Source organism: Chaetodon trifascialis, chromosome 19 (assembly GCF_039877785.1).
Source record: "Chaetodon trifascialis isolate fChaTrf1 chromosome 19, fChaTrf1.hap1, whole genome shotgun sequence".
In the NCBI taxonomy this organism is placed as follows: Eukaryota; Metazoa; Chordata; class Actinopteri; order Chaetodontiformes; family Chaetodontidae; genus Chaetodon; species Chaetodon trifascialis.
The window spans coordinates 11,801,115-11,813,674 of record NC_092074.1 but is presented as its reverse complement, the minus strand read 5'-3'; the positions used below and the strand labels follow the sequence as shown (position 1 = coordinate 11,813,674).

The 12,560-nt window shown below is 45.2% G+C and overlaps 1 protein-coding gene across 4 annotated transcripts in view; it reads left to right on the top strand.

Annotated features, from left to right (window-relative positions):
• sgk1 (serum/glucocorticoid regulated kinase 1) overlaps positions 1–12,560 on the top strand; it is a 36,558-nt gene extending 23,998 nt beyond the window's left edge. Inside the window, exons 5-14 of one of the 4 annotated variants that reach the window (XM_070987244.1) lie at positions 529–592; positions 8,564–8,639; positions 8,819–8,894; positions 9,042–9,230; positions 9,335–9,466; positions 10,189–10,425; positions 10,521–10,616; positions 10,846–11,001; positions 11,101–11,190; positions 11,428–12,560. In XM_070987244.1, the coding sequence (XP_070843345.1) occupies positions 529–592; positions 8,564–8,639; positions 8,819–8,894; positions 9,042–9,230; positions 9,335–9,466; positions 10,189–10,425; positions 10,521–10,616; positions 10,846–11,001; positions 11,101–11,190; positions 11,428–11,595 (1,284 nt within the window). In that variant the 3' untranslated portion in view covers positions 11,596–12,560. Of the gene's footprint in view, positions 1–528; positions 593–2,530; positions 4,393–6,303; positions 6,598–7,841; positions 8,453–8,563; positions 8,640–8,818; positions 8,895–9,041; positions 9,231–9,334; positions 9,467–10,188; positions 10,426–10,520; positions 10,617–10,845; positions 11,002–11,100; positions 11,191–11,427 lie in introns of those variants that run through there. The other 3 variants (XM_070987246.1, XM_070987247.1, XM_070987245.1) reach the window with 3 other exon arrangements.

The following is a 12,560-nucleotide window of genomic DNA, read 5'->3' as shown; positions in this document are numbered from 1 at the left end:
GTCCTGACCCCCAGAATGAGACCCACTGACCTTAATTGTAGCTTGTCCAGGCTGTATCTTTGAATTTATGTAACCTGACCTGAGAGAGCATTAAAAGCCTAAGGCCTGTACAGCTTTCTTAAGATGTCAAACACCTATTATTCATTCATTCACCTGAATTCAAAGAGCAAGAATCAAAACTGGATTTGCAGGCTTGTACGCAACAATGCCAGCATGTCGCCTACAGTGCAGGTCCGGCTCTCAATCTATGTAGCAGGATTTTATATGATATGAATATATAATTCGTAGACTTTCAGAAGGCTGAATCCACAGTCCGACTCTAATGGCAGTGAGTGTATCACCAAGCTTGAATGCAGTTTTCTTCAAGTCATTTTTACTGTATATGTGAACTGTAACATGGACTTTAAACCCTGCATTGAGTGACATCTAGACACTGTTACATTTTTCTACTCTGCTTTTCATTTGCATGTCTTTGGCATTTAGGTTTTAACACTGTTTCTACTAAGCGATGCCATATTTCTCCCCCAGGCCATGGACCTGTACTACCACAATGAGTCAGACCCAGACAGCTACTGTTGCCCTGGCGACAACAGTAAGTCACCAGCGACTAAGCCAGTTGTTTTGTATTCCTTCACTTCCTCCCGTCTCTCCTTCTTTCCCATCCGTCTTTCACAGAGCACAGACTCTCACTCCTCTGCTATCTTTCTCCATCATCTCTCGCCATCAGTCCTGGGTCATTTCTCTTTATTATCTGCACTTTTTTTTTTTTTTTCACAACCAATCAGTTATCTCCTGCCATCCATTCTCGGTCTATTTTTCTTCTTGTCTGTTGTTTCCTTTCCATCCAAATCTGATGGCTGTGGGAGCATAACGATTCATCCTGCGCACACACACACACTTTGTAATTTAACCTTACCTTCCCACTTGCCTCTCTAATCCGGCCTCTAAGCTCCCTGGATAATAACAGTTGCTCATAAACCAAGATTACTGTTTGTTGTTTTGTGGAAACGGGCTCGGAAAGAAAAACAGTAGTTACCAACACTACTGAGGACTCATCATCATACACATGACACAGTGACCTTTTCGACCACTTCGGCTCGCAGCTTTAGCCACTCGCTGCAGCAGAAGTGTGAGTGTGTGTTTGTGTGCCTGCTGCTCCCTGTACATGTGTGCCACTGGGTGAGAGTCCAGCCTGGGTTTATAGCCGATAAGTGACTGTACTTTAATTTTCCGTCATGCTTCTCATTTGTGCTGCAGGTCATAGTCCAATCCAAAGTACACAGTGTGTGTGCGTGTCTTGTTTTGGCATGACGCCTATCTGTTCCCTTTTTCATTACTGCTTTTAGCAAATCTTGCACATTCTAAGACGTGACCCCTCCTGAGTGTGTTCATGTGCGTTTGACCTCAAAATTACATAATTTTTAGGTACAAAGGCACAGTGGCACAGCAGGTAGTGCGCGTGCCTCACAGCAAGAAGGTCGCCAGTTCGATCCCCAGGTCGGGCAGGGCCTTTCTGTGTGAAGTTTGCTTGTTCTTCCTGTGCATGCGTGGGTTCTCTCCGGGCATCCGTGTGAATGGTTGTCTGTCTGTATATGTTGCCCTGCAATCGACTGGTGACCAGCTCAGGGTGTACCCCGCCTCTCGCCCGTTGACAGCTCCAGCCCCCCCGCAACCCCGAAAGGGATAGGCGGTATAGAAAATGAATGAATAAATGAATGCATTTAAAACCCATAAACAATATAAATAAATAACACGTTCTAATTTTATATGCATCACAGTAACTGCTATAACATCATTATTATTATTATTATTATTATTATTATTATTATTATTATTATTATTATTATTATTATTATTATTATTATTATTTTCCACATAGGAACCATTAATTACCACTCTAGAAGAGTATGCACATCCTTTACTTAGGTAAAAGTTGCAATACTGTAATATAAAAATACTCCTGTGAAAGGGAACGTCCTGCATTGAAAATGTCACATAAATTTAAGTACATAAGCATTATTAGCAAAACACACTTAAAGTATCAAAAGTAAAAGTACTTGTGTTATACTATTACATGTTATTGGATTATTATTATTGATGCATTCATGTGCAAGTGGCAGTTTATTGTTGTTTGTCAAAGTGTGGCTAATTTTAACTGTTTCATACATGCTGTTGGGTAGTTTAATCTGTAATATATCATCATGTTTTATAAGCTCATCATGCGGTTTGCATGTAAAGTCTGTAAATTACAACCACTAGAGATGAAACAGAAATAGTCAAAGTTCAAGTGCCTCACATTTCTACTCAAGTACACAAGTTACTTTCCACCATCACTTGTCACACTGTGCTTCTGCATTAACAACACCTGCAGGCACCGGCTGCCTGCTGAAACATCTCCAAGATCGAAAAGTGACAAGGAGCATATTGTGATGGAAATATTTTCACTGGGAGTAATTTGCCTGTTAATTATGGGAGTTTTCAGCATATATGGACAGAAATCTGAGCTATTAGCCGAGCTGGTGACAAGCTGTTCCTGTGGCTTCGGCCGTGATGCCGCTACACCCTGTTGTTCCAAGTTCAGCAATTAGTGGCTTCAGGAGCCGTTTGAAAGCTGATGTTTGTCACATATGAGTCATTTACTCATTGTGTGACAGAGCAGAGAGCAACGATGCAGAGCAAGGAATGGATCCAGTAATAATAATTATAGGGTGTTCTGACTGTCTATTTTTACAGAGGAACAGCCAGCAAACCGTGTCTGTGTTATTTCACTCCTCTTAGAAAAAGTGGTCTTATGTAACAAAGAGCACTGGCTGAGAATCCCCTTATTAAAACACATTTGCATGTTCATCAACTTGCTGCGGTGCAGTTAATCAGCATTTACACACGGACTCCTCTTCCTGAGATGCCAACAGGTTTACATAACATGTGATTACAAAGCCCAAGTGTATGTGTGTGTGTGTGTGTGTGTGTGTGTGTGTGTGTGTGTGTGTGTGTGTGTTCTCAAACTTAACTCTTTTGTTCTCAGTGATGCAAAATATCATTGCAGCTCCCTTTCTGAAGCTAACACTTACTCTTTTCTCCCAACATTCATAATGAATTGCTCACCTGTGTCAACCCGCCCTTTAAAGGCAAACATCGAGGCACGCACATAATCACAAATACAGCACAAGCACATGCATATACTGTCTAATCCGTAAAGACACTCCCAAACCAGAGATTTTGATAGATTTAAGAAGGGTGTCTGAACATGTTTGTTGCCATTATATCATGAGGATTTACAGTAAGTGCTATAATTTAGCCTGATTTGGGTGTGTGTGCTGCATTCAGGGCCAGGACTGCCCTCCAAACCTACCTTAACCTATTTCTTAATACAAACTCTAAATCTGAGCCCTCATCTGACCCACTAAAAAAGGTTAAGACTGCAACATTCCCGTTTCATGTCCTGATGAGGACTTCTGTAGCATGTAATTCCCCCAATTCCTGTCATCTCTCTACTGTCACCATCAGTCAGGGCATAAAAGGCAGAGCTTTGTTTCATGGGTTCATAATTTCTTGATAATTTCCACAGCCTATAAAATATTTTTTGATGGCTGAGCTAGCCAAACACTTTAAACACACACACACACACACACACACTGACAGTCCACCGTGGCAACATAAAAGCCTGGCTGTCCTCTCTGAATAGCCGAGGCCTTTATGTAACAGTGTCATTTGGTTCCTCACCACCGGGCCTCATTCACATTCATCACCAGATCAACTGTAGCCACCAACACCCTCATCATCCCCGGCACACAGCACGGACATTACCAGATGGAGGCACGGGAGGATGAAAGACATGAACGGATTTAATGGATGGATGTCATCTGCCGGAGACACCGTGAATATGGGCATATGCTGGTCTTTGTGTATGTGTGGGCGCGCTGTAGGCGGGCGGGTGGAGGGACTGTGTGTTTGTACGTGTTTGTACTACAACTCTAATATCCTGCACCTCAGGCACCGCAGTGAACCCCTTCCTGTCCTTTCACGAAATGGCCCTCTAAGTGTGTGTGTGCGTGCATGCCTGTATGAGTCAATGCTGGCTTGGGCATCGATGACAGTGCCACTAGTGGGTTACATAACATACTAGTGTCTCACACACACAGAAAGGCAATAAACACACAGCTTGACTGTTGTGGAGCCTCCTCTTGTTCAGGGCCCAAACACAGGCAGCCTGTTAATCCAGCATGGAAAGAGGGCCAGAGAGGAAAATCACTGGGTGGTTGTTAGTATTGCTCCCTCTCTCTTTTTCCTCCTCTCCCCTGATCTTCTCCCAACAACTCCCTCTCATTTCATTCAACTCTGGGCTATGACCACTGATGCAGACGGGAGAGCCGTGCTTACAACCCAGCGGAGGTAACATCTTCTACACAGTCCCTTTCAATCCTCTCCTGTTTTAGCTCTTGTTCCTCGGATGCAAATGCAAACTAGCTGCTCCTCGTGCAGACATTAAAATGTGTGCAAAAGACTGGAAAGTTTTCAAGGTCAACGCCTTTTTTCTGCGCGAGCACATGCTCTCCTTGTGTTCTCCTCATTTGAGAAAGCAGTACAGTGAGGTTTCATTTGTTTGGTGCGTGATGCTTTCAAGTGCTGATAAGAGATGTCGGTTTGTGTCCCACGTGGACGGCTGCTGTAGTGTCAGTGGTGACATATTGTGGATTAAATGCCTCTTGAAGGATGGCGGCGCTGCAACCTGCGCTGTCTCAAGGAGAAATCTCTTTTTCTAACAAATTGTTCTCGGTGGTGCAGTGAGGGAGAGGAGTGTTGGACACCTCGAGGGAATTTAGGAAGTACCTGACATGCCCTTTCTCTCTCTCTCCATCTCTGTTTTATAAAGTCTGTGTGTGTGTGTGTGTGTGTGTGTGTGTGTGTGTGTGTGTGTGTGTGTGTGTGTGTGTGTGTGTGTTCTGTCACTCTCTCTGCAGGTTGGTTTTCCCTCCGGCTTGTGTGTGTGTGTGTGTGTGTGTGTGTGTGTGTGTGTGTGTGTGTGTGCGCGTGCGGCACGCATGCATGTGCGTGTGTGCTGTCAGACTCCCTGCAGGTTTGTTTTGCCCTCCAGCTCTGCATGTGTGTGTGTGTGTGTGTGTGTGTGTGTGTGTGCGTGTGTGTGTGCAGGTGGCTATGGGGGACAGATTAATAATAGATTTGACCTGAGTTAAGGGAGAGACAGAGACAGAAAAAAAAAAGTTGAGGCTATATTTAAAAACTGCAGTGTCACACATACACAAACACAACACAATGACTTTCTCTGAGACAGGCCCGTGGGTCAAGAGCAAAAGAAGACACACTTTCTCTCTCTCCCTCCCTCACACACACACACACGCCGTAATTGCTGCTTGTCTTTGGCTCTGCGTTTTCACAGTATAGTAACAATAATGCTCAGTATAGCTGCAGCACAAAGACATAACCCATTTTTCACACTCTCCCTTAATCTCCATTAAATTTGCGAGTGGAACGTTCAATTCCGCGTGTAATCGTGTGAATGTGATCGCTCTTAGTGAAACTTTCCTGACCAGATCTCTAGTGCTGCTAAAAAGGTATAAAAATCTTCACGTCATCATCACCTCATTTCTTTTTATTCTTTATCTGATTCACATTTCCACATTTTATTCCTCACTGCTCACTGGTGTAACCTACATTTCACCCGTCCGGCTGAGTGCTTTCTCACCACCTTCCCTTTCATTTAAACTCTCAGTTCTCTTCTCCCTCACACACTCCCAAAAAGCAAAAATCAGCAAAACATTATCCTTAGAAAACACCCGGGTGTGCGCGCAGGCATGAAATAGTTGGGAGAGAAATCAAGAGACATGATTAATTAACAGGGCCTCAACTTCTTGGCAGCTCCCAGCGTTGAATCAATGTGAACTCTGTGAATTTCCAAATCTGGGTTACTTTCTGATACAGTGGGTGAATGACCTCAGCTAGCCGGCTATAGTGGAAAACAAGCCTGTTGAAGATGAGACTCAGGGGGGATTTCAGCACAACAAATACTCGCATTTAGCATTTTTTTTTGTTTTTGTTTTTTTTCTTTATGTGATGTTGAAATATCACATATATGCCAGCATGTGTTAAACATTGTAGATTGATTCTATTTTTCAATGCTTCCTAACAGGTTAAAGAGACGTTAAATGAATTTTTGGCTAAAAAAAATCCTGTGTTTCATGTGCCTTTCTATCCATTTCAGTTGCAGAAATAAATAAATAAATATGTCACTTTTGTTCAGTCAGAAATTAAATGCTGCTGACATAGACATAAAAATTATGTCTATATTTTCCCTGAACTGTTTAAAGTGGGAGCTTATGAGAAGCATTTGAAGGCAGCATACCCCCCCCCGCCCTGCGGAAAACTCATGCAACCACGCATGAAACCTAAAACTGAGTGGAAGGAAACAGAGGCGGGACGTCTCCGCCCTGAAAGGGAAAGAAAAAAAATCCTGTGGATGAAAGTCTCCAAGAAGAGGAGTGCTATGTAGTTTGATGTCGAGGAGCCCGAAGCCTCTGTTCTTGTTGTGATTGGGAAACTAAAGCATCCTGATGAAAGACAAAACGACCGCTCTCACTTGTAAGTAGGCTGCATGTTCATCCGGGGATGGGGGTCTCCATTCGAAACAACTTTTCAGAATATTCCTCCCGCAGATCGATAATAATGCGCGTGCAGTCTTTCTTCTGTCAGGGTAAACCTAAAGCTCACAGGCCGTTTTCTGGGTCTGCAGCGTGTATGTGTGTGGTTGGGAAGAAAGCGCTGGCAGACATACTTCGGGGGGTGGGGGTTGGGGGGGCCCTCCGTTCGCCCCATAATCCACTGACCTGGATTTATGATGCTGTTATCTATGGAAATGCCTCGCTGATAGGGGGTCTGTTAAAAGTGCCAGAGAAACGTTGGCCGCTCTCTTTTGCAACTTGTTGGACTGTGCACAGGCGGCCAAATGAGAACTCCTTCAGATCTGAAAGGTGTGTGTGTTTTCTGTGGGAACTGGGTCTGCTGTGTGTCTCTGGATGGAGATCAGGCACCGAGACATGAATAGCTTTTAGTGGTTTTACGCAAGACTTCGCGAACTGCTTGTAATTGTCTGCCTTGTGCCGCAAAGTTACAGCTTTGTGGCTGTGCTCGGTTCCATAAGCTGTTTTAGAAATTGTGTTAGAAAACTCTATTATTGCTACGTCTCTTTCATTTTTACGCACGGTGATCGATGATCCTTTTAGACGGGTTTGGCCTTGGTAGGTGATCTGAGCAAACTTTCATTCCGCTCAGGGGTGTAGATAAAAGTTGAACCAGGTGTCTTACATAACCGTGCCCTAACTGAGCCCTTCTGCTCTGCTCATATGTCACCGCGCAAAACCCAGCGCATTTTTCCGCGTAATTTCATCCTGATCATCACACTGAAGTGCTTTGGCTGCTTCTGGGAGGCTTACCGGGAGGCTAAAACTGTGGTCTTGAACTCACTCACTCTTCTTTTTTTTCGTTTGAGCTGGATGCTTTCAGGAGTTTCTCAGTCTGTACTTTTCCACTAGCAGCGGCTTTTTCTTGGCAGCGGGCCTCCCTTCGTTCAGGCTCTCCCTCTTTTGTACACCGAGGGAACCTGCGTCACTCTCGGCCGTTTTAATTGAGGAGCAGCCAAACAGTGAAGCTGATAGGCCTAGTTAAGAGGCTATCAGATTATTTGTACAGGACCGAGTTGCAAGGTCAGGATGGGGGGGGGGGGGGCATGGGTACGGGGTTACAGAAATAATCAGGAGCCTGGAGAATAATCCCATGTCTGTGGAGCTCTCTCAGTTTCTTTTCATGCTTTCTTATTTGACGAATCAGTTTATTTTGTACTCCTTAAACATTAAGGTCTACCGTATGTTACTCACTGGACACATCTGGATGCCATTAGCCTGTAGGATTTGTGTTGCGAAGACTGAAACGTTGCAGTCTTGGTGACAGTTACAGACAGTGTGACGCATGGGACGTTAGGCAAAGTTGCTATGGTGCTGCACAAACATATGTGGAAATAGTGCAAACCGGCGGCCTCTCAGGGAGTCATGGTTAAGAACTTTTTTTTCCTTTTTTTCTGTTTTTGACGCAAGCGCATCTTGAGGTGCGGCAATGACGCGCAGGAAGCGCAACGACCTCTGATTGGACGAGAGCGGGATCGATCATCTTCTCACGGTCCATTTAGCTGAAAGAGATGTTTGCAGAGGATCACGCCCACCAGGGGTTGTGGGTGTGTGTGTGGGGCAGGTCCTCCCTCCTCCTCCTCGGCCTGTTATAAAACTAGAGTCAAACGCAAGGTAGTTAAAGTTCGCCTCTGGGCTGTTGATGAGCGCGGAGCTTCCCTTCAACTCATCATCTCTCATCATGACGATCAAAACAGAAACAGAAAAGCCTGCCATGACTTACTCGAAATCTAGAGGGCTTGTGGCCTTAGTCACCGGTATGGAGTCACAGCTGGATATTTTATTCTGATTCTTCGTGACATGGATGGACATGGTTTTATTGCTTTTTATTTAAAAATCTAAACTTTTTTCTCTCTGTTGTGTTGCAGCTTTTATGAAACAGAGGAGGATGGGGCTGAACGACTTCATTCAGAGGCTTGCCACAAACTCCTACGCCTGCAAGCAGTGAGTACCATCTGACTCATGTTATTGTTCTGCGTTCACTGAAATGTCAGCTGTCTGTCCTCTGAGGAAACTTTGTGACTTAATGCGACTCCCTTCTGATTCGCATAAAAAAAGGAATTGAGGACATTTTTGTGCTTTATTAATAGATGAACTAAATTTGAACTCTTTTTTTTTTTCAGTCCTGAAGTTCAGTCTATTCTGAACTTGAGTCCTCCTCAGGATGCTGAGCTGATGAACACCAACCCCTCTCCTCCTGTGAGTACATTTGCATTCAGCTTCCTTTGTTTACATTGTACCATATGCAGAGATCCGCTCGCACATCCTCTGTTTACCATGCGTTTTGTGGATCATACAATGCCTCCAGCGTCCTCACCCTTTTCTCCCTTGCTCTCCCTCTCACAGCCCAGTCCATCCCAACAGATCAACCTCGGTCCATCCTCCAACCCCTCGGCCAAACCCAGTGACTTCCACTTCCTCAAGGTGATCGGCAAGGGCAGCTTCGGCAAGGTCCTGCTGGCACGCCATCGCGCAGACGACCAGTTTTACGCAGTCAAAGTCTTACAGAAAAAGGCCATCCTCAAGAAGAAGGAGGTAAGTGCACAGGCAGACATGCCTCCAGCTGGAAACAAAAACACGCACAGCACAAGATGTCTCCTCGTCAACCTCTCTAACCTCCTGCTCTTTGTGCGCCTCAGGAGAAACACATCATGTCAGAGAGGAATGTGCTGCTAAAGAACGTCAAGCACCCGTTCTTGGTTGGCCTGCACTACTCTTTCCAAACCGCGGACAAACTCTACTTCATCTTGGACTACATCAACGGAGGAGAGGTGAGTTACTGGCTGAGCTGCTGGCAAGAAAAAATAAGGATTCGAAGCGCAGATGATAGAGGAGAAGGGAGGAACTGGGCTATTTAGAGAAGGAGCTAAAGATGAATGAACAGGGCGGGAGGGAATTAAAAAGATGGATAGAGCTGGAGGAAGAAGGGAAAGGACAGACGTTTTTAGAGGAGTTAATATAGCGGCAGAATCAGAGAGGCAGAAGCACAGACAGACAGAGGGGATATCCTGTCTTGAGAGACAGAATAGAAGCCGTCTTTTTTCTGCCTCTCGTTCTGGAAAGGAAACACCTCTCAGGAAATCACGGGGTGGGCTGGGACAGCGGGAGAGACTCGCGGCCAAAATTAGCAGTGCCATTCAGACTCAGTGTGTGTCTAATCGAGCTAATTTCCTGTGATTGTTGGACGAGTAAAGACAGTGCTGATTAAATATGGGCCTCGTCAGGAAACAGGATGCATTTACTCTCCTTCTCCCCTTTCTCTTTTCTTCCCCTCTTTTTCCCTGCTGCTCTCTCGCTCCACCTCTGGCTCTCGTTTCATCCGTCCTGCCTTGTCAAACTTTTTAAGCTCTCGCCTTTCTCTGTATTTCCTCCCAGTCTGGTTCCCTCTCTGTCTCTGTCTCTGCTCATGGGACTTACTAGATAGTCTATAAGCAAGATATTTTAGGTTGTGTTCTTGCAATAACCTTTGCTACTTGTTTTCCCTGTCTTCCAGTTGTTCTACCACCTACAGAGAGAGCGCTGCTTCCTCGAGCCCAGAGCCAGGTTCTACGCAGCAGAGATCGCCAGCGCACTGGGCTACCTCCACTCCCTCAACATCGTCTACAGAGACCTGAAGCCGGAGAACATCCTGCTGGACTCACAGGGACACATCATTCTAACAGATTTTGGCCTGTGCAAGGAGAACATTGAGCCCAACGGGACCACGTCGACCTTCTGCGGTACGCCAGAGGTAAGGACGAAAGATCCAGTGATTCAGAACTCCCTTTGACAGCGCTCTGGAATATTCAGTAACTTACCACGTCGCCTTCCTTTCTCTCGCTACAGTATTTAGCTCCTGAGGTTCTACACAAGCAGCCCTATGACAGGACAGTAGACTGGTGGTGCTTAGGAGCAGTTCTCTATGAGATGCTGTATGGCCTGGTGAGTAACATTCACTTACACCCTCAATATATACCTAAATGTTTCTGTAATATAGAGTTACCCTGTGCGCTGTGAGTAACAAACACACAAGTCTTATCTCGTTTGAGTCCCACATGTTTGTGCCTGCGTCTATGCATGATTTAAAGTGATTCGATCAGCGTCATACGACCAGTCATGTGCTTCCGTGTTGTTGCCAAGATGCTAATCGGTTCTTTTTGTCCCTGCCCAGCCCCCGTTCTACAGCCGTAACACAGCGGAGATGTACGACAACATCCTGAACAAGCCGCTGCAGCTGAAACCCAACATTTCCAACGCAGCCAGACACCTGCTGGAGGGCCTCCTGCAGAAGGACCGAACCAAGCGGCTGGGCTGCACAGAGGACTTTGTAAGTGCTTGGTTATGTGCTTGTATGTGTGTATCTGTGTGCATATTGTTTGTGTTAAAGGACATCATTGAATTATTCTTCATTTGTGCTTCTCCACAGATTGAAATTAAGAACCACATATTCTTCTCTCCCATCAACTGGGATGACCTCAATGCTAAGAAGATCACCCCTCCATTCAACCCCAATGTGGTACGTTCCTTTTTAATACTCCAACATTTGCTGATGCTGGCAGATTTATGATTTTCTGCAGTATAGGACCAAAGTCCAATGACTCAGTACTTACATTTACATAACTAGATGAAGAGCATGGAACATCTTTGCTGTGAATTAAAACATGTCCAATTATGGCAAGTTATTTTGACTATTACAGCCCGCCTAATCCCTTCTTCTCTCCTCCTCTCCTTTCCCCCTTCCTCCACCTCTCAGACGGGACCCAATGACCTCCGGCACTTTGATCCAGAGTTCACAGATGAGCCGGTGCCCAGCTCCATTGGCTGTTCACCAGACAGCACGCTCGTCACGGCCAGCATCAAAGAGGCTGCAGAGGCCTTTGTGGGCTTCTCGTACGCCCCATCTATGGACTCCTACCTATAGGATTTGAACACAGGCACTCAATACAGACACCAGTTCAGACTTACAGGACATGAACTGTGGCGTGTCCATGGACTTGCATCTTGATCCCACCTTACATTTCCCATAAGGATGATGGATATTTCTGAACCAACCCCTGCAACAACTCTGCATCTGCAAATTTGTACACTTGCACTTGCCATAATCTCTCCAATTCTTGAATGCGTTTAAGAAGACTTGAAACAAGTGGATGTCTGCCATAATTCAATGACTCATTGGGGTTGAAATCCAACATCTTACTCTGATGTACCAACGCACAAATTCTTCAACCTTCCACAACAGACTCAAACGCTCTGCAGCATTCAGTTGCCCATCTCTTACCCAGTAGTGGAGGTCCTTTGCACACAGCTCAGGCAGCTTAAAAGCCCACTTCTCTGAAGACCCTGAAGCCACAACCGAGAAGCACACACACCAACTTCCACCTTTTCTCAAAAGAGGAAGGCTGGACCGCACTGTACCAGCCCTGAAAAGGATTTCCATCTTCATCCATGTAGCAAAACATCTTCCCTCTTTTGAGATTCTGTCTATCCACCCATGGGGACCGACCTGTTGAGTCTGAACGAGTAGCTTGGAGGTGACATTCATTTCGGTGCTTTAGTATCTTCTCATTTGCGTTCTGTGTGTTTGAAAAGGGAGTCATTTGAAGCTGAATGTTACACAGGGGGATGGTTTATTTTTTTCTCTCAAGTGTGCCTTTATTTTTTTTCTCTCCATCAGAACTCACATCTTTTGGGTTTGTCCGTGTCGACCTTAACGTCACAGCTCCACGCCCGCCTGCAGGCGGGAGGAGCCTTTTTTTGAAGTCGCCAGAGAGGAACGATGTAGCTCCATGCTAATACACCTGTTCTGTCTTTAACACGTAGGAACTCAAACGATGTTTTATATTTTCATTTGCACATAAAACAATAATGGTAATGCTGATAGAGAGA